Raw genomic sequence first — 21,535 nt, 5'->3', positions numbered from 1 at the left:
CGCCCCCAGAGGCAAGGAGGGAAACAACTTTGCAAATAAGTTTGGATCATTTGATACAGTGCAATGTGAAGGTGAACCGCACCACCTGAAAATGTAACGAATGTTGTGGTTCTGGACCCGAATCAAACCCAGTCTACTGGTGAGATGGGTAATTGTTGGAACAGGTGAGAATTAAGCCAGGTGAAGCTACCAGGTGAGACGTGTGGCTGGTGAAATAGGTCAAATGTGAGACAGTTACCAGCAGAGGAAGCTAACAAGAGGAACAGATGAAAGTTTAGATGATTATCATATGAGATGGGTAGCAGGTGAGACGGGCCAGGTAAGACAGGTAATGGTTGGAACAGGTGAGATGGGTGACAGGTTTAGATAGTTACCAGGTGAGACATATAACAAGTTAGAGAGCAGGTGAGACGGGTGACGGGTGAGACGGGTAGCAGGTGAGACGGGTAGCAGGTGAGACGGGTGACAGGTGAGACGGGTAGCAGGTGGGACGGGTGACAGGTGAGACGGGGAGCAGGTGAGACTGGTGGCAGGTGAGACGGGGAGCAGGTGAGACGGGTGGCAGGTGAGACGGGTGACAGGTGAGACGGGTGACAGGTGAGACGGGKKGCAGGTGAGACGGGTRRCAGGTGAGACGGGGWGCAGGTGAGACGGGTRRCAGGTGRGACGGGTGACAGGTGAGACGGGTRGCAGGTGRGACGGGTGGCAGGTGAGACGGGTGACAGGTGAGACGGGGAGCAGGTGAGACGAGTGGCAGGTGAGACGGGTGGCAGGTGAGACGGGTGGCAGGGGGGACGGGTGGCAGGTGAGACGGGTGGCAGGTGAGACGGGTGGCAGGTGAGACGGGTGACAGGTGAGACGGGAGGCAGGTGAGGCTGCAGAGTGACGGTGAGGAAGACGAGGGTCTATAAATAGCTGCTGTCCCTGATAATCTGCAGGCAGACGCTCACGTAACGTCTTCCTGCTAATCCGTTGGAGCCGACAGTCGAGGAAACACAGCAGGGATCAGGGATCACAACCGCTGCTGCAGACACACTGGGAATATTGGGAACACTGGTGATACTGGTGACCCTCTCTAAAGGTGGCGCAAGGCTGGCAGAACAGGAAGTACCGACTTGTCGTCCAGGTTCCTCCCGTGTTTCTGTTGACTCGTCTGTTTGGACGTTTAGCTCGTTTTGTTTGTTCTGTCCTCTTAAAGATAATCCATTCAGATTATTTTGTTTCCTTTAACTTGATTTTAGTTTCACATATTTTTGTTTTTTCTAATTAATACTTCTTTGGGTTTTTTCTTTAATTCTGCTTGTTTCGTTGCCGTCCTCTCTGTCAGTTTTTCATGATGCATCTTTTTGCATTGTTTTGGAGTTTGTTTAGCTTCTTCCTGGGTTGGTTCTTTTGGGTTCTTTGGGCGTTTTGCTGCTTTTTATGGACTTTTTCTATCTCTCTTTGTAGTTTTTTCTTCTATTAACCATTTTTCAACATTTGTGTGTTTTCTTCTGACACATTTGTTTGATTCTCGAGGTTTTGACTTCTGTACAGAGGCTCAGTTTCTCGCTGCACTGCAAAAACACACGTTTTTACCAAGTATTTTAGTTTTGTTTCTAATGAAAAATTTTTAGTTTTGTCTTATTTCAAGAACTTTAACTTGAAATACAGGAGCTTCCAAAAAAGCTCCTGTAACGTTCTTTGGAAGACACAGGAGCTAGTACATTTTAATATAAATAAAATGTACTAGCTCCACTGGCAGATTATTTCACTTATGACATTTTGAAAAATAATCTGCCAGTGGAACTAGTACTTTATTTAAACATCAATAGTAAGGTATTATTTACTGAAAACAAGCTTCTGTATCTTGTTGAAAAGTTACTTGAAAGTTAGTTTTGTTTTATTTCGAGACATTTGCATGAGAAACTAGAATCAGAAGTACTTGGTAAGTTTTTGTTTTTGCAGTGATGGATAATGATGTTTGGATCATCGAGCCTCAGCCTGAGCATTCAGACCGCTGACGTGGCGTTTCAGATTCTGATTCCTGATGTTTTCTGTTCGGAGGCCTGGAAAGCAGCAGGTTGTCGTGGCTTTAATTACAGTTGTGGTTTGCGGCGATGACAGCTTCCTGTCGTCGTGCTGATTCTCCTGAGGAGTGAAAGCCTCACTTCCCGTGAGCGATTTATAATTCATGTTCCAGGTGAACAGGGATCAGGTGCTTCTGTAACCTGAGGAGACCTTTATTCAGCCTGAATGAACCGAGCAGTCAGAGGGCTGCTGTCGCCACCAGGAGGAGGTAGACCGTCGTCTCCTTCCACAGGAAGGAGTTCGAAGATTTCAGGGGAAATTCTGCAGATAAATGTCGTTCAGTCGGGTTTCACCAAACCACACAAACTTTCCTAACAAAAGAGACAGAAAAGAGGAGAAAGAAGCTGCCTGGTCCTGCAGTCTGCCGAGATGTGAGTTTAAAGTGAACCTGTTGGGCATAAAACATGTCAGGTCATTTACCTGTGGATTAACCAGCCTTAAAGGGGCAGCATGACATGTTTTTCAGGCGCATGGTGACATTTTAAAGCATAATCGAGTAGGGCTGAAACAATCGGATTAATTGTGATTAATCGATTATTGAAATAATCGTCAACTCATTTAGATTAACAGTTGGAGTGTACAGATTCAAAAAAGTGCATTTGGTGAAAAAAAAAACACATTTAGAGCAGTAATTAAGCTAAAACTGTAAAAAAATAATATACATTTTGCATTTAAGATAAACACCTTTATCTTAATGCTTTTCTAATATTGCATGAAAAATTGTTAAATCTCATTTTTAATCTGATTAACCGATGGTTAATAATTTAAAAGAAACTTGATGTTGCAATTAGACCCCTTGAAAATGGGCCTCTGTCTCTTTAAGAAGGTCCAACTCTTCCACTCTGACTTCTGCAAGTTGTCACAACAATGCTCCTCCATTATGCCGTTTACGACCGTTCTTAACCCCTGATCCTTACATTTCTGCAAACTGGACCTACAAAAATAAATTCGCTTCATAGAAATGGCAATTTTGAGAAAAGTTTTGGTGGCAGGACGAAGTGGTTTTTCGGCCCTGTCGAAATTTGTGTATTTTGCAAAACTGCAATGGAAAATTTTTCGCATCACACGAGTCATGTGATCAACAACAGGAAAATAAAGACAACAGGAAGTCATAGGGGATGATGGCGCAGCATGTTTTTCATATTCACATGTGATCTCAGTTGCGTTTTTTATTTAATGGAAACACCGGATTGCGAAATTGTGTTTCTCTTGACATTAATGAAATGCCAACAAAGTTTTGCTCGCATCTGAAATGGAAACGCAGCTACTGGGAGAGGTGGTCCAGTGGTCCAGGAGACTGATTTACTGTGCAGCCCTGGTACATTAACAATCTCAACAATTCAGACCGTTTTAGGGGTTTTAATTATCATTAATGATAAATCAACATCTTATCATTTATCGTGACAAACGATACGATAATTGCCATCCCCTACCTCTCACTGAGATCAGTTCCGGTAACTCGGCATAATTTTCTACACCAACAGCCGTAGGAGACCCCTCCGCGTCCAACATGGACACATTTTTCCGTCGTCACTTCAGGAGGAAGGAAGCGTCCCTGGAGGCGGACCCTGCCGCCGCTGCATGCCGCCAGCGCCGGCCCAGCGTCGCCATCCCCACCAGTAAGGCCCGCCGCCGCTCCAGCGTGGGCCTCCCATCCTCCGGCCTGACGCAGCGGCGACGCTCCACCGTCCAGCCGCCGGCGCCAAAGAGAAAGCATGGCCGCCGGCGGTCCAGTACCACCACGCCCAGCCTGAACCCGCGGTTCGCCGTGTGCCGGAGGAAGGTGGGGAAGCTGCGGACCATTGACACCCACCTGCTAGGGCCGTCCATGCTGCTGGCCAGCCTCATCCAGATGGCGGAGGAGGACGAAGAAGGCGAAGGGGGCGGCCTGGGGGCGGGGCTTCCCGCAGGGGAACAGCAGGTGGAGGTGAGGGGCGGAGTCGGCAACAGAGCGGCATTTTCCCGCTCCAGCAGCCTCCAATCGGACCAAGATGACGACAGCAGCGATTACTCCAGCAACAGCCAATCAGAAGGCAGCCTCCTGTCTGAGACGGAGCAGCTGCCTGAGGAGGAAGAGGAGGACGAAGCCTCCACCTCCTCCCTCTCAACCTCCGCCCTGCAGGTGCTGATTAAGCCCCCGGATGTTCTGTCCCAGTCGCGGCCCCTGATCCGGGCCCCTCGCTGCCTTCGCAGGAACTCCTCCCAGGTGTTCGCCGGAGACCTGTCCCCGTTCGTCTGCTACCGCGGCTCCAGCCAGAGGAAGAGGAGGAAGATCTCTAAGGCTGGGAGCCCCTGGCCGGGCAGAGGCCACCCGCTGCCCTGCCGCAAGAGCTCCGTCTACTACCTCAACCACCCGGCCTTCTACAGGGGCCCCGGGTTCCTCAGCCCGCTGGGGCCCCACAGCTACGACTCCCGCCTGGAGAGTCTGAGTGCCTTCTTGCTGTATGTAGTCCAGCTGCTGTCTGCACACTAATTTAGCTCTGTGTGATGAAAACCCAAATATCTAAGAACTTAAAGGTGATCTGATTCCTTGAACAGTTTAGGATCGGTCTATACAAAACATGTTCATTACCTCTTTTCACAAAATCATTCTTAGAAAATGAGATTTTAGTCTGATCAAAATAGGCTATTTTAAACTATTTTACTGCCTCCTGTCACTTCAAATCCAATCCTGGCCACGCCCCCCCAAACTCAACATTTACATTAGCACATAAAAATAGCTTCAAACAGATGCAAAATTATACAACAGTACACCTTTGAAAAGTAAAAGTAGAGCCTCCTGCATATGTGACCGGTGGATTTCTGCGTTGTGTGTGTTGTGTGGTGATCAAACAAACCACAAGACATCAAGTCTGGATTTGGAGGCGGTCTCAGTTTATTTAATCTCTCCCCAGTGGAACGAATAACAAAAGGGCAGAGGAAATTAATAACTTAATATTTATAATAGTCCTGGAGGACCCTGAACAAAAGAAGAAGAAAATAAGGCGGAGTTGGAGGACCAAACCTCTTATAGTAGACACAGAGGAACACAGCAACAGTCAAGTAGAAGCAGACAAATGCATAAAAGAACACATTTTGTGGAAATATAAAACTATTAATATAGACCCAGTTACACATACCAACAAAAATGCAGCAAGTGGTTTCTGAAAAGTACGTCAACAGCAAAATACTTGTCTATTCCAGCAGCCATTGTACAGTGCATTCACTGGTAAAAGCAGCTGAAGAAACATGCTGAAACTCTGCTGGGGTTGCTTGGTAACGGGTGGAACTCTGCTGGGGTTGCTTGGTAACGGGTGGAACTCTGCTGGGGTTGCTATTTTACAGGAAACAAAGGAGAGTGAAAACTTGGACTGATGACTATGTGTGATGATATAATCTCTAAATGTAGAAATACTGTAAGGACGGATAAAATCTCGCTCAAAGTTTTGTTCCAAAGTTTGACATTTTGAAAGCTGTCTGAACAAAAAATGTTTCTTCCGAGTCAATCAGGGGGAAAATGTGTGAAATTATAACATAGAAACCTGATCATTCTTTGTTCAAACATGTAATGGGACATTATATCGGTCAAACGGCTCGCCACCCAGGGCGGCATGGCGTCTGGGTCACCATTAGCGCTCAAAGTGTTGGTTGGACTCCAAACACATGTTTTTTTATTAACTGAAGCAAGTCAATTAATTAATTGCACGGTTTTGTGTAAACATCCTTGTGCTCCTCTGAATATCACTGGAGTTCAGTGCTCAGTCCAAATCAGTAGTAAATTAAAGGGCTATTTCACTATTTTTAGAAGAGTTTGGGCTGCATTTTTTTAAGCACAGCATAAAATTGGTGATCAATACTTCTGTAGTAATTAGTGTTTCCAATAATTTACTTCATGCATTTTATTTGATCTAAGACATTGGAACTGAAATGACGTTAGTTCTGGTTACATTTAGTAAAATTTATCTTAAATTGCTTTAATGCCCAATGTAAATGAAACTTTCTCAGAGGTTTTTTTTCTTCTTCTACCGTTTGCAGGAAAGCCATCGCCAAGTCGGGCCTGCAGAACGCTGCGACTCAGTCCAACGCGTCCGGACAGACGGACTCTCAGCAGCCCAACAGCACCATCGACTGGAGCGTAAGTCACGGCTTTCATTAAGAAATGAAACACAGCTGAGTTATATTCAATAAAACACAGACTCAACTTTAGTTTCACTTTTTGAAAAGCATCAGTTTACATTACAGGGACATCAAAATAGTTGAAGAACACATGAAATTATTCCATCCCATTTTTATGTGTTTTCATCTTATTTTTGAGTAAAAGGTCATTGGATGTTTGTAAAACACAACTATTAAAAGAAAAATACTTTTGCCTAACACTTTCCATTAAAGATAAATTAGAATTACATTATAAATATGTAATTTAAAGTTTCATGTTAAAAAATTACGAAAGTGCCCATCGGAGGCCAAAATTGTTCCAAGGGCCACAGAGGACCCCAGGGCCACACTTTAGATGTCCCTGCCATATAGAGGGATACATTTTTCAGCCGTATCATCCATCAGTTTGGGATCTAAACTCTGTTTGACTCAAGATTGGTTCCCAGTGGATCATTTTTGTGTAATTTGGGCTGCAGGAGAACGCCCAGTACGGGGAACACATCTGGTTCGAAGCCAGTGTTTCCGGAGACTTCTGTTACGTTGGAGAACAGTTCTGCGTCGCCAAGTCTCTGGTGAGTTCACCTCCACCGGTTTGTTTTTGGTCCCAGTCAGCGGGAAAAGAGGAGCGACTCTATCAGGGCCGGCCCAAGCCTTTCTGGGGCCCTAAACACGGTTTGGGAAAATGACCCTGACTCACCGTGAACCCGATCTGTTTTCCAGCAAAAGTCCGTACCACGGATGAAATGTGCTGGTTGTAAGATATCGGTGCACGTCATGTGCATGGAGCAGCTGGAGAAGGTAAATGAGCTCCAGGTCAGCACCTCGTCTCAGACGTCTCTCCTCCCCAGCTCAACGTTTCTGTCCTCTGCCCAGATTAACTTCAGGTGCAAACCGTCGTTCAGGGAACCGACGTCTCGAGCCGTCCGAGAGGTCAGCGGCGCATGTTCACGATCTGAAAGTGTTCACTGTTACGTTGAGGTAAAGAGTGTTCTGAAAAATGTCTCGTTCTCCAGGCCAACGTTGTTCGACATCACTGGGTCCACAGGAGACGGCAGACTGGGAAGTGTCGGCAGTGTGGGAAGGTTGGTCTGTGACTGGATGAGTTTTTATCCTGTTTCTAAACTAGATTTACTGATTTCCTTCAGTAGTTCTTCTCCTTATAGTTGTTTTCCCTCTAAAATTATCACTGGTTTGGGGACATTTAGCAGTTTATGAATGCGTTGTTACTTTGCTGGAAAAACAAAAAGTTCATCAGAACGTCTCAGGAACAAGAATAGCATGCTAAGACTTTAGGCAGTAGCTTAAAAATGTAGGAAAAAATCTAACATTTCCCACATCAACTTATTAAACAACCACTCAAACTTTAAACAACTTGTTTCTGTTTTTACAAAGTAACTGTTTTAAGTTTGAGTTTTTTTTCCCCCCATTTCCCATCAGGATGTTCAGCTTAGTAATAATGTGACAAACTCTAGATTCTAACCTCAAAGAGAAGTTCTGAAATTTGTTTGATTTAAACTACTCTCACTTCCACAGTTTTACCTCCACATGTACATTTTATAAATCAAAACGTTGGTATTTCTCTCCACTTTCACCCAGTTTCTCTTTCACCGTCTTAGGACTTATAGTTTTCCATCAATTTGGCCCTAAGTGCAGAGACCTCACACCCAAACTCTAATTCACTCCCATTGTAACTAGCTCAATATTTTTCTTTCTAAAATAAAACCAAAGGTTCTCTTTAACCTTTCGTACCTCCTAAATAAAACTCTGTAGACGCATAAAAACGTGTATGAATGGCCCCTAAAAGGTTCTAACACTCGTGGTTCAAGAATTTTTCTGAAACAACTTATAGTTTTTACATAGTGACCGTTTGAGGCTGGTGAATGAGACGCTGCTGTAGGCTCCCTAAAAAAGGAGGGAGTCACCATAGCAACCAGTAGCTGCAGAGTTTCTGCTGCTGGTTACAATCAGAAACTGTTTCAAGAGTTTAGAGCGAAAAGTTAAAATGGTGAAATGGGTATGAATTATGAACAGCTTTTAGAAGGTATTTCTCTAATTTTATGTGTTATACTGATTGTGTGTGTTTCTGTAAATGTGTTGCTCGACATATTGAAGCAAATGTTCTTTAGTATGTTTTTCACTGTAGTATAATTTATTTTTTTATCTAATGCCTCTATATTGTATTTGTTTATTTTATAGTTACTTGTATTTTTAATTTATCATGTGATCTATGTGCGTCATGTATTTTTTGTCTGTGTTGAACGTGTGAACCCCAGGAAGAGTAGATGCAGAAAACTGCAACTGATGGGGATCTAATTAATTTATTTAGCAGTTTTCCAGTCATACTGACCACCGGTCAATGGGCAGCTTGCATGTCAACTTGTGCAAGGAGAAAACTGGAATCAAACCTTTGAGTTTCAGATCGACGGCTCCTCTAACTACCTCCATCATGTCACCAACAGGGCTTCCAGCAGAAGTTTACATTTCACAGCAAAGAGATCGTAGCCATCAGCTGCTCGTGGTGCAAACAGGCGGTGAGTTAACGTCATGGACAAAAAGCTCCAGGTAACTTCCTGCCAGCTGACTCTCCGTCTCCGTTTCAGTATCACAACAAGGTGACGTGCTTCATGCTGCAGCAGATAGAGGAGTGCTGCTCTCTGGGGGCCCACGCTGCCGTCATCGTCCCTCCGACCTGGATCATCAGAGTCCGCAAGCCGCAGGTATTTACTGTCCAGAAATGTTTTTTACTCAGCCTGCTGGGTTTAAACTCCAGACACTTCCTCTTTTTCCTGTGTGTGATCCACACTTTCCCATCATCCTTTAAACTGGTCTGGAGATCCAGGCTGTCATTTTATGTTGTTCTTGCTGCTTTTTCACTCAATTTTTATGACGGCATATTAGGGTCAATTTATATGGGGGAAAAATTAGGTATAAGTTTCCATTTAAAAAAACCAAAAAGTTTTGAGATTAGTCAAATTTTCTAGAAACTTTTTTTTAAAAGAAATTTCTGGGTTTCAAAATTAAAGACTTTCAACTTTTAAAACTCAGAAATGTCCAAGTTTTTTCTAGAAAATTCTCAAATTAATCTTGAAATTTCTGAGTTTTTTTTTCTTGCAAATTTTCATCTTTTTTCCAGAAAATTTCTTAGACTAATCTCAAAATATCAGAATTTTTTTCTTTCCAAATTTTAACTTCTGAAGCTCAGAAATTTCCTTATTTTTTATAGAAAATTTCTGAGCTTAATCTTAACGTTTTTGTTGGAAATTTACTCCCTTTTTTCTTCCTACAGTTCCTCTAACATGCCATTGTAAATTTTAAAGTCCTGTCTGCCAAAAAAACGGTGAAACGTTTACCAAATCCTTGACACATGAACCTCAGTTTATCTTGTTTGACTGACAAAGATAAATAATCTGCTTATAAATTGGAGCAGACTTTATCTTCATTTATTTAATTTCCCTTTGGAATCAATAAAGCATTTTTTAAATTGAATTTCTAGTAACTCTATCCTCAGTCTAACCTCCACCATAAATCTTCAAATTTTTTATTGACTCTTCTGTCTGAAGACTGATCAGTTGCTCAAAGCCTAGACAAAAGTCTGCAGTTGATGATAGTTTCTATTTTTTCTGCAGACGTCTCTGAAATCCAGTAAAAAGAAAAAACGGACGTCACTGAAGTGCAACAAGTCGACCAAGAAGGGAGCAGAGGTCAGCAAAAAGCCGCTTTATGTGCTGAGCAAGATGCCAGCATTAAATAACGAATCTTCTTGCTTAGTGAATGCAGTTTGGTCAGTAATGACATTGGATGTAGCTTTTTTGGTTAATTTGAATGCAGCATTTTGTTTAAAACTGACATTGAACGCAGCATTTTGCATCATGCGTCTGCTCACTTCCTGATCTTTTGGTCGCTCTTCAGCTCCAAGATGGCCGCTGGAAGCCCTTCCTGGTGAAGCCCCTCCCCTCCCAACTAATGAAGCCCCTGCTGGTGTTTGTTAATCCGAAAAGCGGCGGGAATCAGGTAGTTTTCATTTTGGTTCACATCAAGATCCTGAATGTTCTCAGGAACCAGCTGTGCCAAAATATATTAATAAAACTCATGAACAAACTGTTAAAATATTAATAAATAACGCTCTGTGTCTTCTTAAGATTAAATAGTACTATCTTTTCACATTGATCAGTTCCTCCATTTGTTTTTCTGATCTTTGCAATCAAAAACTATTATAACTCAGCAGCTGACTTGCCGCCTTCCTCCTCCTCTTCTTCAGGGAGCAAAGATCATCCAGTCGTTCATGTGGTACCTGAACCCTCGGCAGGTGTTTGACCTGACCAAAGAAGGACCCAGAGAGGGGTAAGCGGTCTTCCTCATTCGTTGTCGTTCTTCACTGGAACCTCAAACATTTCAGTCAGATCCGTTTCTTTGCTCCCTGCAGGCTGGAAATGTACTCCAAAGTTCCCAACCTGCGGATCCTGGCCTGCGGTGGCGACGGCACCGTGAGTTAAACGATGAATAAAACAGAGCTGTGAATAAAACGGATCCTGTGGTCACATGACCTCTGACCGTTCAGGTGGGATGGATCCTGTCCGTGTTGGACCAGCTGAAGCTCCGCCCCCAGCCTCCGGTCGCCATCCTTCCTCTGGGGACGGGAAACGACCTGGCCAGGACTCTGAACTGGGGAGGGGTGAGTCCAGTCGCTTCGCTGCTGCTGTTTAAAGTTTTATTTTGTTTGTTCCGATTTAGAAATAGAGCTGCAGCTAATGATTATTAGTTACCAATTATTCAGATAATCGATTAATCAAATAAAAAAAACTGCAATTTGAGGAGTTCTTGGTAGAACAAAATGTATTTTTTCTACTGGCTTCATTGCTGCTCTGAGCATGATCTTTCAGTAAATTACCTTTTTCTGTCTTAGCTAGTGATTAATCAGTTACTATATTAGTAAACGATTATTTCAGTAATCGATTAATCACGATTAATCGTTTCAGCCCTGTTTAAAAATGTAAGCTTTAGGTTAAGACCCTGAGCATAAATGAAGATGTTTTCCAGTCATCCTGCTGTGCTCCGGTCTCAGGGTTACACCGACGAACCGATCACAAAGATCCTGTCGCATGTGGAGGACGGGAACGTCGTCCAGCTGGACCGATGGAACCTCAACGTGGATCCAAACACCGAGGCTCGACCCGAGGAGCGAGATGAGCAGCAGACCGACAAGGTCATCTCTGGTTTGGCATAGATGAAACCGAGCGTTCCCTCAGCTGCGTCACAGTTCGTTTACGTTTGCTTTTCAGCTCCCAATCGACGTCTTCAACAACTACTTCAGTCTGGGCTTCGACGCTCACGTCACACTGGGCTTCCACGAATCCAGAGGTCAGTCCAGCCCAGGGTTGCAGGAGTTTGAGGTTTTTCATTGTAGCTTATTTTGTTGTGACTTTGTGTCTAATTTAGTTGGTTTCAGTTTTAGGAGTCTGTTTGCTAGTTTTCAATGAGTTATTATTGGTTAAATGTTGCTTAGTTTTAGTTTAGTTTTTATGAGCTATAGTAGCAGTTTAAGTTTTTTCATACTTTGGTTAATTTTTAGGTGCAGAATTCAAAAGGAAGAGACAATTTTCCAAAAATGTACTTAATTATTGTTGAACAATCAACTGGTGTTGCCATTTTTGCAGGCTAGTGTTTCGTTTTAGCTGCCAAGTTGTCAACATAACATGTTATATCTCAAGTGAACGTGTGAAATATAAAAGAAAAAGGGACACAGTGCTTTGCTACTAGTTGTCGGCACTACGACAACTAGTTTACAAGGTCAGGAAAAAGTTTAATTAAAAAATAGCAAGGAAGAGGGAAGTAGGTCAGCTAAGCTAGCTTGACTGTGACAACTTTACCATGTAGATGCTCTGTGGAATTTGATGAGATTCGGTTCAGTTAAAAAAAAAAAAAAAAGGGAACCTAAACACCAAGTCTCTGACAGATCATCAGTTTAAATTAGCTAATCAACCACCGCTTATTAATAATCGCAAATAAACATCAAGCCTAAAAACATAAAACTGTAACGGCCTGAATGTTCTGTTCTTTGTGTGGAAAATGTTTGAGTGTTTCTTGGTGTTAAATCCTGATATATATCAAGATAATTTAATTTTTATATATCAGGATTTATACATAGTGACTGTTAACAGTCAGTTGTTGTGTTTGGTCTAACACAGAACTTCAGTTTGAGCTAAATATTGAGTTGTTGGCTTTATATTGTTTAATTGCTGGCTGGTTTTTAATCAAACACTAAATACACTGGAATCCTAACTAGAATCCCATTTTCTCCTGTTTTGTGTTTTCAGAGGCCAATCCGGAGAAGTTCAACAGCCGCTTCAGGAATAAGATGTTCTACGCTGGGGTGAGTCCGGCTCTCATCCTGCTCCGTCAGTCCATCCCCTCAAACGTCTTACATCCATTCATATGTGGGTTGTTGTTTTTTTTTAGACGGCCTTTTCGGACTTCCTGAGCGGCAGCTCCAAAGACCTCGCCAAACACATCAGAGTGGTGGTGAGTGCAGGCAGCCGCCAGGTTCTCCTTTACGCCGTTTTCTCAGAACTGAGCAGCATTTAAAAACAGCCATTGTTTTTCATTTCTGGAGCTCAGAGAACCGGTATTTCGCTCTGTGCATCATTTTCCATCACCAGGTCAGATTGAGGCCTGACACACTGCTGCAGATGCAGGTTTTGGTTTTATTTCAACAAACCTGCATTCGGAGAGAATAAAACACATTTAAGTGACATTGCAGAGCCTTTTGTATCCGACGAGCTACAACAAAGCTTCATCCATTTCAATAACATCAGCAGGCTTTGTTACTGCCTCTCTTCTGTCCCTTTTATAGCCGGTGAGATGCATTATCCCACCCAGGCTTCATGTTCGCTCTGACACAACCACAGGATATATTTGGTCTAAACATAACGAGTATTTCTCTTTAATATCAACAATATTCTAGGTGTATCACAGCTGTGATGTGGCAGGTATTCAAAACAAAAATATAAATAATCAGGCTCAATGTTAGACCAACATATATGTGCCTGTTGGTCAGTGGTGGGTTATGCTAACTAGAAAGTTGGTTGCGCTAACCCTAAAGAATAATTGTTCCGCTAATGCTATAACGCTACGCCATCATTTTGTGTTGGTGGAAGTTGATGCTAAGCGCCAACTTCAGTTCCAAATTATATAATACACGAACTGGAAAGACTACAACCATCAAGCACAAATTTAACTTTGGCATTATAATTTACAGATTTTATTGTGTTTATGTGCATATCTTGCTATCCGTGTTTTATTTTCTTCCAGCATGTACAAATAAATGTTTAAATGAAGTTATTTGGGAAAAGAACAGAGTGAGAACGTCTGATGGGCCATTTAAATTTCCGCAAAAACACTTTTCCAGAAAAAAATCTAAAATTTCAAAAGTCCAAAGCTTTTGATTTTCTAAACTCGGAAATTACCTAATTTTTCTAGAAATTTTCTGAGATTAATCTCAAAATTCTTGGTTTTCTCTAGCAAATGTTCGATTTTTACGCAGTTGTAGAAACGGAACTGCTGTGTAAACAATGTTGACACATTTCAAAATAAGAGCATGCTTATAAACCACTCATTACTTGAAGAAAAACACAGACATAAAACTTTATTCAACTGAAAGTTCACAAAACGGCCAAGTAAATTATCGCTCTGGATACATTTATTTAGGGGAAGCTCAGTGCTAAGCTAAATGGTTTCAAAGTTAGCTAAACAAAAAATTAGCTTCACTATTAGCAGATTAGTATAAGTCTACACACCACTGCTGGGAGAAAGTCAAGATTTTGTCCTGAAATGTGATTGTTTAGAAGCAGCAAAATGGAAAGAATAAGGATGTGAAAGCTGGAATACGAGTCTCTGAAGCTGCTCTTTTGCTCAATACCTATTGTGTGTCAGTCATTTTCCCTCTTTTATTGAAATATTTTTGTTTATTTCCCTGATTTACTTCAGCTGAGCTGTGATTTTATTTATCTTCACACATGAGTGTGTTCTGGTCGTCTGACCTTTAACCCCGTTTGTATTTTCTCAAAGTGTGACGGCACGGATCTGACTGCCAAAGTCCAGGAGATGAAGCTGCAGTGCCTCCTCTTCCTCAACATTCCCAGGTTGTAGAACAGTAGAGGAATATTTTTTACAGTGCGTTAAAGCGTCGCCTCTGTGTCTCCAGTGACTCATTTTAACTCTTTGGGTCGTTCTTGTTTTTTCTGCAGGTACTGTGCCGGCACCACGCCGTGGGGAAACCCCAGTGAGAGTCAAGACTTTGAGCCTCAGCGTCACGACGACGGCTGCATAGAGGTCATCGGGTTCACCATGACTTCTCTGGTGAGGTCAAAGTTCAATCACTGCGATTACATGGATTGGCTGCTAACTTTTTGATTTCAGTATAAATGCCTCTGGCTATGTGACTTGGCAAAAAAGAACAATAAAATCCCCTTAATTTAGATAAAAACATAAAGTAGCAACTATTCAGTCAAAAGGACAACACTTGCTCAGTTAGAGCACCTGTGTCAAACATAAGGTCCGGGGGCCAAATCCGGCCCACCACAGCTTTTTATGTGGCCGTCTAGACTCCAGACTTTTGCATAAATAGAACCTTCAAGATAACCGTTGTGTGCTTAAATATGATTTTATTAATCAAATCAGTGGTTTTTAACCATTTACTGCCAAGCTACTTTAGTCAATATTTCCAGCAGCCCTCCCTGCATCTCTGCTCCTTCAGACTAGCCAGCAGCAATTAGCAAACAGCTTGTGGAACTGAGCTTCTGCTGAACTCATTATAGGAGCTACTTCTCAGTGGGACGCTGATAAAACGTTGCTAAAGGGTTAATAGAGGAGCCATGTTGTTATGACTTCCTTAAGGTGGAGTTTCAGAAAGAGCAGGAGCTTTTAAAGAGACAGAGGCCCAATTTCAAAGCATTAAATTGCAAAGTCAAATTTCCTTTAAGTCATATTTGATATATACAGCATTCTCATAACAACTGAAGGTAACCTAGTTAAAATGGCCCATATGCATAATACTGCCCCTCTAAGTGTCATCACTTTAAGCCACCTGCTCATTTTTCCCTGTGCTTTGTGTGCAGGCGACGCTGCAGGTGGGCGGCCACGGCGAGCGTCTTCACCAGTGCAAAGAGGTGACCCTCACCACCTTCAAGTCCATCCCCATGCAGGTGGACGGCGAGCCCTGCAAGCTGGCGCCGTCCATCATCCGCATCAACCTGCGGAACCAGGCCAACATGGTCCAGAAGGCCAAGCGAAGGATCTCCATGCCGCATCTGAACGAGTAAGAGTCGGGACTGAACGGTGCTAAAATCAGGAGGAGATGTTTTGTTGTTAAGGGAGTGCCTCAGGGCTTTGTTCTTAGCCCATTCCTAAAGACCGAAAGGCTTTTAAAGGGATCCAAGATTAGTTGCTTTTGGCCTAAATATGTCCTAATTTTCCTTTTAACTAAAAAGTTGCTGTATGTTATACACAAAAACTATAATTACTTCAAAAAATTTGTCTTTTGTTAAATTTTTCACCCATGGAGGTGGCCCTGGGTTGACCTGACGGGTTGATGACCCGGTTTGGTCGGTTCTGTACTGGAATCTACAGAGTAAACACAGGAAGGCTGCAGTCCGATCGAGTTCAACGAGGTTCAAATTAAAAAGGCTCAATAACGTTACTCATCGCTGTTTGGGCTGCATGGAGCTAGCGCAGTCAGACCTGTAGACGTCATTTACCCATAATGCATTGCAGCTTGAACAACACGTTGGTGTGACAATATCTTATTAACGTTTATAAAAACTAAACAACTTACAGTATTGTTTTTACATCTAAAATAAATTAAGTCTGTTGTTACAACTAATTGTGGTTCCTTTTAAAGTTAAAAATTAATGAGTACACTGCAAAAATACAAAATATTACCCAGTGTTTTTCATCTAATTGCTAATGCAAAAATCTTAGTAGACTTGAAATAAGACAAATTAACTTCAAAGTAACTTTTTAGCAAGACATAGGAGCTTGTTTTAAGTAAATAAGTCCTTGATGAAAAAGTACCAGTTCCATTGGCAGATTATTTCACGTATAAAAATATTTTTTCCCATGTTACAGGTTAATTTATCTGCCAGTGGAGCAAGTATGTTTTCTTCAATATTAAGGAATTGTTTACTTAAAACAAGCCTCTATCTTGCTAAAAAAGTTACTGTTAAATTAGTTTAACCTACAAAGATATTTGCACTAGAAATTAGACCAAAATTACTTGATAAGATTTTGTGTTTTTGCAGTGTACTGCTGGACATTAGCAGTTTTTCTTATACATGAGAGTCTGAGGCGTAGCTCTTGCTTGTCTCGGTCCGTGTTGTGTTCTTGAAACGTTGTGTGTGTGTGTGTCTCTTTAGGTTAGTGTGTAAATGTCAGTGTGTGTGTGTTTGTGTGCAGCCAGCAGCCGGTTCCTGAGAAGCTGCAGATCCGGGTGAACCGGATCAGCATGGCGGCGTACGAGGCTCTGCATTACGACAAGGACCAGCTGAAGGAGGCCTGTGAGTGCTGCACTCTCCTCACACTTTAAAACTGAAATCCAGCTGATTAATCGGTTTAGTTGTGATTAATCGATTATTGAGATAATCGTCTAACTAATTTAGTGATCAGTTAATCGTTAACTAGAGAATGCAGACTCAAAAAATGTTTGCTGAAAGAAAAAGATTCAGAGCAGTAATTCAGCTAAAACTGTAGAAAAACGTTTAAGTTAAAAATCTTATTCAGTAAAAAAACAACAGAAAAACTTCTACAAAGCAACTTTTGCTTTACAATTATTAGTTAGTTAATCTGGAAGATAATAATCAGATTCATCCAACGATGAATCAATGTTAAGTCCAGCAGAAAGAACTGAACTTTTCACATTTTCAAGGTTTTTTTGCTGCATATTCCAGTAATGAAATGTGTATTTTTTTATTTTAAAAAAGGATTTAATAATTTTTTTATTTGCATTTTTTTACTGTATTTATTATAATGTGTAAAAAGGTTTTGTGGTTAAATAAAAAAATCACTTTGCCAATTTTTATATGTTTAACCATCAGAATAATCAATAAAATCAATTAATTGTAAGAATAATAGATAATCGGTTGCTAAAGTAAGCGTTAGTTACAACCCTGATATCCAGCCCTTCATTCATTGTTAAATTGACTTGATGTTTTTGAAGAAAAGAGATTTTAAACTCAGACTGACCTGAGATTTAATCGCTGAATTTAGATGACTGGTTCTGGATTCGGTTCTTATTTCCGGTAAAAATCCCTGAAATGACGCCAAACTGAACCAGGACAGAATTAATTAATTCAATTTGGTCCCGACTGGACACAACCTGCATTTTAAAGAATTTAAACTATTAGCGTCCAAACTTTTTGGCATGAAGGCTGAAAAATGTCACGTTTTGGCATTATTATTAAATGAAATTGCAAAATAATTTTATTTGTACCTGCTCAACAATCTAAACCCAGAGATGATAAATGTGACGATCGTTTGTGCAGCGACGCCGCTGGGAGTCATCGTCGTCCCCGGCGACAGCGACCTGGAGATGTGCCGGCTGCACATCGAGCGTCTCCAGGACAACCCGGACCAGGAAGTAGAGCAGGTGCGTACCTGGTTATCCAGGTGTTGCTGGTGATGGTGGAGCAGATCCGGGTTAGGAAGAACCGGGTTTCATCCTGGTTCTTTTTCTGATCCTGCAGGACGGAGACGAGATGAAAGGAGAGAGTCTGTCGTCACAAAAACTCTCCATCAACTGGTGTTTCCTGGACTGTAAGCCTCACACTCAACATCTCACCTGAGATCCTGACCAATCCTGACCAGGCTTTCTGTTTCCAGGTACGACTGCAGATCGGTTCTACAGGATCGACCGGGCTCAGGTAGGACCAGAGGTTTCTGCTCTGCAGGCCTTCAGGAAACAAAACATTTATGACCTTAGTGTTTTCATGAGTGTTTTCTTAGTTCAACGGATCACAAACTAAAAACTGATGGGAGGTTAAATAAGACTCAGCTCTATATTTTTACTTAATTCTGGTGCATGACAGTCAGAACCAGAACCCAGTGGAGGTTCTGGACGAGTCTAGTCCACTCTGTGAGCAAGACTGATTGAAAGTATTTAAATTTCTCAAATTTAAATAAAACTTAATGTTTATGAGCTTGGAGGAAAATGACAGTCTTTATTTAAACTTATTTGTATTAATTATTAACTACTTTAGTGATTTCTAAAAATATTAATGTAAGAAATTTTAAATATGCCAATATTTAGGGTGTTTTACTCTGCATGATTTGGGACCAAAATTGCAACATTTTGTTGCATTTGCAGCTGCTGCAGTTTGCATTCACACTGCACTGACTGAAACAAACCAAAACCTTTAAAAAGCCAGTTCCTCTCCTCACCTGTGGGGGCGCTGCACCAAGAACCAGTAAAGGAAATGACACACAAACCTATGAAGACATGAGCACAACTTCCTTCTTCACTCAAAGTGAACAAAATGGAGTTAGATTTTAGTGGTTGTTTTTTTTTGCTAAATATTTTAGATATTTCTAGGTAAAAAAATGGCAAATTATTTAGTCACGTTCCAAAGAAAATTCCATGAATTACTGCATATTTCTAAATATCACCCAATCATCAGCACAGAAGTAATATTTATTTTTTATATATATAATTTTCCTGACGTTAAAAATTAAAACTGAACCTGAGTTGATGTGAGACTTGATGTTTTTCTTATTTTTCGCCCCAGGAACACCTGAACTACGTGACGGAGATCTCTCAGGATGAGCTCTACATCCTGGACCCGGAGCTGGTGGCCAAGGAGACTGTGGGAACCTCCCCCAGTATGCCGGACCAGTTCTCCTTCCCCTGCTCCCCCTCGTCACCCACCTCTCCCAGGTGACTTTCTTTCTGATTCATCTGCTGAAATCTAAGAACATGTCCATTAACGTGCCAGTTTGGTTTGACATTTATCAAAATTAAAGCTAAAAAAAAAAACAGACTCTCCTTTAAGGGGGATTTAACAGTTTTGCAGGTTTTTCTGTTCTTCCATTTGGGTCTTTACTGATTCTAAAACACCCAGATGTGTTTTGGAAATAAGTTCATGTTTTTTTGGTGCCTGGAAAATGAGTCGTCTCCCATTAAGTTGCATTCAACAGGCAGTGTGATGTTACCTAGCAACCCAAGCAGATTTCTGCCCGTTACCTAGCAACCCAAGCAGAGTTCCAGGCAGTTTCGTCGGCTGGTTTGGCCGCTTTATAATGGCTGCTGGAAAAGGCGAGTGTTTTGTTGACTTACCATTCAGAAACCACTTGCTGAATTCTTACTGGTTGTGCAGCAGTCTCCACTTTTGCTTTTCAAAGATGCAAGGTTGTATAATTGCGCATCTGTTTGCAGCCATTTTCACGTTTGACTGGAAACACTGAGTTGGGGGCAGTGGTCAGCAGCAGCTTATTTGGATTTAAAGTGATAAGATGCCCTAAAACAGTTCTGGCCAAACGTCATCATTCAGAATGATTTCGTGCAAAGCATGTAATGAACATGCTTTGTATAGGCCAGTGGTCAGTCCTCGAGGGCCGGCATCCTGCATGTTTTAGTTCTCTCCCTGGTTTAACTGCCCTGGATCCTTTGATGGCTCGTTAGAAGGTCTAAGAAGAGCATTGACTTGCTGAGGAGGCTGTTACTGCCACCAGGAAGAGAACTAAAACATGCAGGACGCCGGCCCTTGAGGACCGAGGCACCACTGGAATAGGTCGTAGATCTATCCTAAAGTGTTCCAGGAATCATAGTAGGTCAACTTTAAGTGAGCAGAGCGCCTTCTGCTGGAGGAAGTTGGTACTGCAGCAGTTCATCGTCTCAGATAATAGGGGGAGTCATTTAATGCAGAAATCAGTAATGAACTGAGCTCCAGCTGCTGTTTGGAGTGCTGTTGCCATGGAGACGCTCATCTGTCTCCACGTTGGTCACTCAGTCATGATCGATTTGTCCCCGAGGACAAACTGGAGGACAGACGTTGAAGAGCGTGTGTCTGTGTTTCAGGCAGAGGAAGAGGATCTCCAGTGACAGTTCGGTGTCAGAGGCTTTGACCCAGACCTCACCTAAAACTACTCTGCAAAGGTAAACACACACACACACACACACACCGGACCGCTGGGATGGAGGAAGTTTTCACGTCCAATATTCTGGTACCTGGAACTGTCAGAGGCTCCATTTCTGCTACAGTTTCCTGTCCAAGCAGTCAGAGGTTGCAGTCATCTGTTGAACTGATCTGGATCGTTGGTTCTGGTCTGGATCATTCTAGTCTGGATTGTTGGTTCTGGTCTGGAGACTAAAGGACTCTTTAAATGGAGTGATGGTTCTGATCCAAGTCTGGCTTCTGTTTGTAGTTCTGCTGCGAGTCTTGGCTCTGTTCCGAGTCAGGAACTTGTTCAACACTAGAGACTCGTTCTCTCTCAGGAGTCCGGTCCGAGTCACACAGCAGTCGAATTTTAGACTGAAACTCAGATAGAAAAGGAACCAAAGTCCAGAGAAAAACTCTGACCGGTCTCTGAGAAGTCCAGATGATTCAGAACGGTTTGACTAAAACTAAAACTAAATAAATTAAATATTGTTTTTTAAAAAAAAAAAGCTTTAATGTTTTACACTCGTTTGTATTTCCTAGTTTGCGGCTCAAATGATGACCAAAAATAAACTCATGTTCAGCTTGAAAATATTTCAAAATCACGAGAAAAGAAACTGAATATTGATTTAGAGAAAATGAACCATCAGACATGATCTGATGGTTCTGAACCAGATCAGTTTCTGAGAACTTCCTCCAGCCCTGACCGTCTGCAGAGTGAGGCCAGAGCGCCCCCTGCTGGAGTGGCTCCGTCTGTGTCGTGTGTGAAGTGAAGAACCGCCTGTAGGTCCCGCTAACTTCCTCCCGCTGTCATGTCTGCTGTTTCCTGTCTGTGATGTGAAGGAGAGGAGCAAAGATTATCAGTGTCGATCGCTCCGTTACGACCGCGGCTGATTTCAGACCAGCTGTTAGGTAGGACCAACCTATCTCTGTCCTCCTGGTTCCTTCTGGCTCCTCCTGGGTTTTCCTGGTTCCTCCTGGTACCTCCTGGTTTTTCCTGGTTCCTCCTGGCTCCTCCTGGTTCCTCCTGGTTTTTCCTGGTTCCTCCTGGTTTTTCCTGGTTCCTCCTGGTACCTCTTGCATTATCCTGTTTCCTCCTGGCTCCTCCAGGTTCCTTCTGGTTCCTCCTGTTTCCTCCTTGCTCTTCCTGTTTCCTCCTTGCTCCTCCTGGCTCTTCCTGGTTCCTCCTG

General features: G+C 42.3%; 1 protein-coding gene across 4 annotated transcripts in view; it reads left to right on the top strand.

Annotated features, from left to right (window-relative positions):
* The window catches only part of dgkzb (diacylglycerol kinase, zeta b), a 55,564-nt gene that overhangs the window by 25,971 nt on the left and 8,058 nt on the right, over nucleotides 1-21,535 (top strand). The window contains exons 2-28 of one of the 4 annotated variants that reach the window (XM_008412653.1): nucleotides 3,555-4,512; nucleotides 6,085-6,184; nucleotides 6,681-6,776; nucleotides 6,925-7,002; nucleotides 7,078-7,134; nucleotides 7,218-7,286; nucleotides 8,664-8,735; nucleotides 8,805-8,921; nucleotides 9,831-9,905; nucleotides 10,114-10,215; nucleotides 10,463-10,545; nucleotides 10,628-10,688; nucleotides 10,763-10,876; nucleotides 11,267-11,407; nucleotides 11,484-11,562; nucleotides 12,519-12,574; nucleotides 12,661-12,723; nucleotides 14,269-14,342; nucleotides 14,448-14,559; nucleotides 15,318-15,517; nucleotides 16,654-16,754; nucleotides 17,739-17,842; nucleotides 17,940-18,009; nucleotides 18,076-18,116; nucleotides 18,978-19,126; nucleotides 20,267-20,344; nucleotides 21,189-21,257. In XM_008412653.1, coding sequence (XP_008410875.1) covers nucleotides 3,581-4,512; nucleotides 6,085-6,184; nucleotides 6,681-6,776; nucleotides 6,925-7,002; nucleotides 7,078-7,134; nucleotides 7,218-7,286; nucleotides 8,664-8,735; nucleotides 8,805-8,921; nucleotides 9,831-9,905; nucleotides 10,114-10,215; nucleotides 10,463-10,545; nucleotides 10,628-10,688; nucleotides 10,763-10,876; nucleotides 11,267-11,407; nucleotides 11,484-11,562; nucleotides 12,519-12,574; nucleotides 12,661-12,723; nucleotides 14,269-14,342; nucleotides 14,448-14,559; nucleotides 15,318-15,517; nucleotides 16,654-16,754; nucleotides 17,739-17,842; nucleotides 17,940-18,009; nucleotides 18,076-18,116; nucleotides 18,978-19,126; nucleotides 20,267-20,344; nucleotides 21,189-21,257 — 3,293 coding nt within the window. In that variant the 5' untranslated portion in view covers nucleotides 3,555-3,580. The other 3 variants (XM_017305449.1, XM_008412655.2, XM_008412654.2) reach the window with 3 other exon arrangements.

This window comes from Poecilia reticulata, linkage group LG6, assembly GCF_000633615.1.
Source record: "Poecilia reticulata strain Guanapo linkage group LG6, Guppy_female_1.0+MT, whole genome shotgun sequence".
Classification (NCBI taxonomy): domain Eukaryota; kingdom Metazoa; phylum Chordata; class Actinopteri; order Cyprinodontiformes; family Poeciliidae; genus Poecilia; species Poecilia reticulata.
The sequence above is the reverse complement of the archived record's forward strand: the minus strand, read 5'-3'. Positions and strand labels throughout refer to the sequence as shown.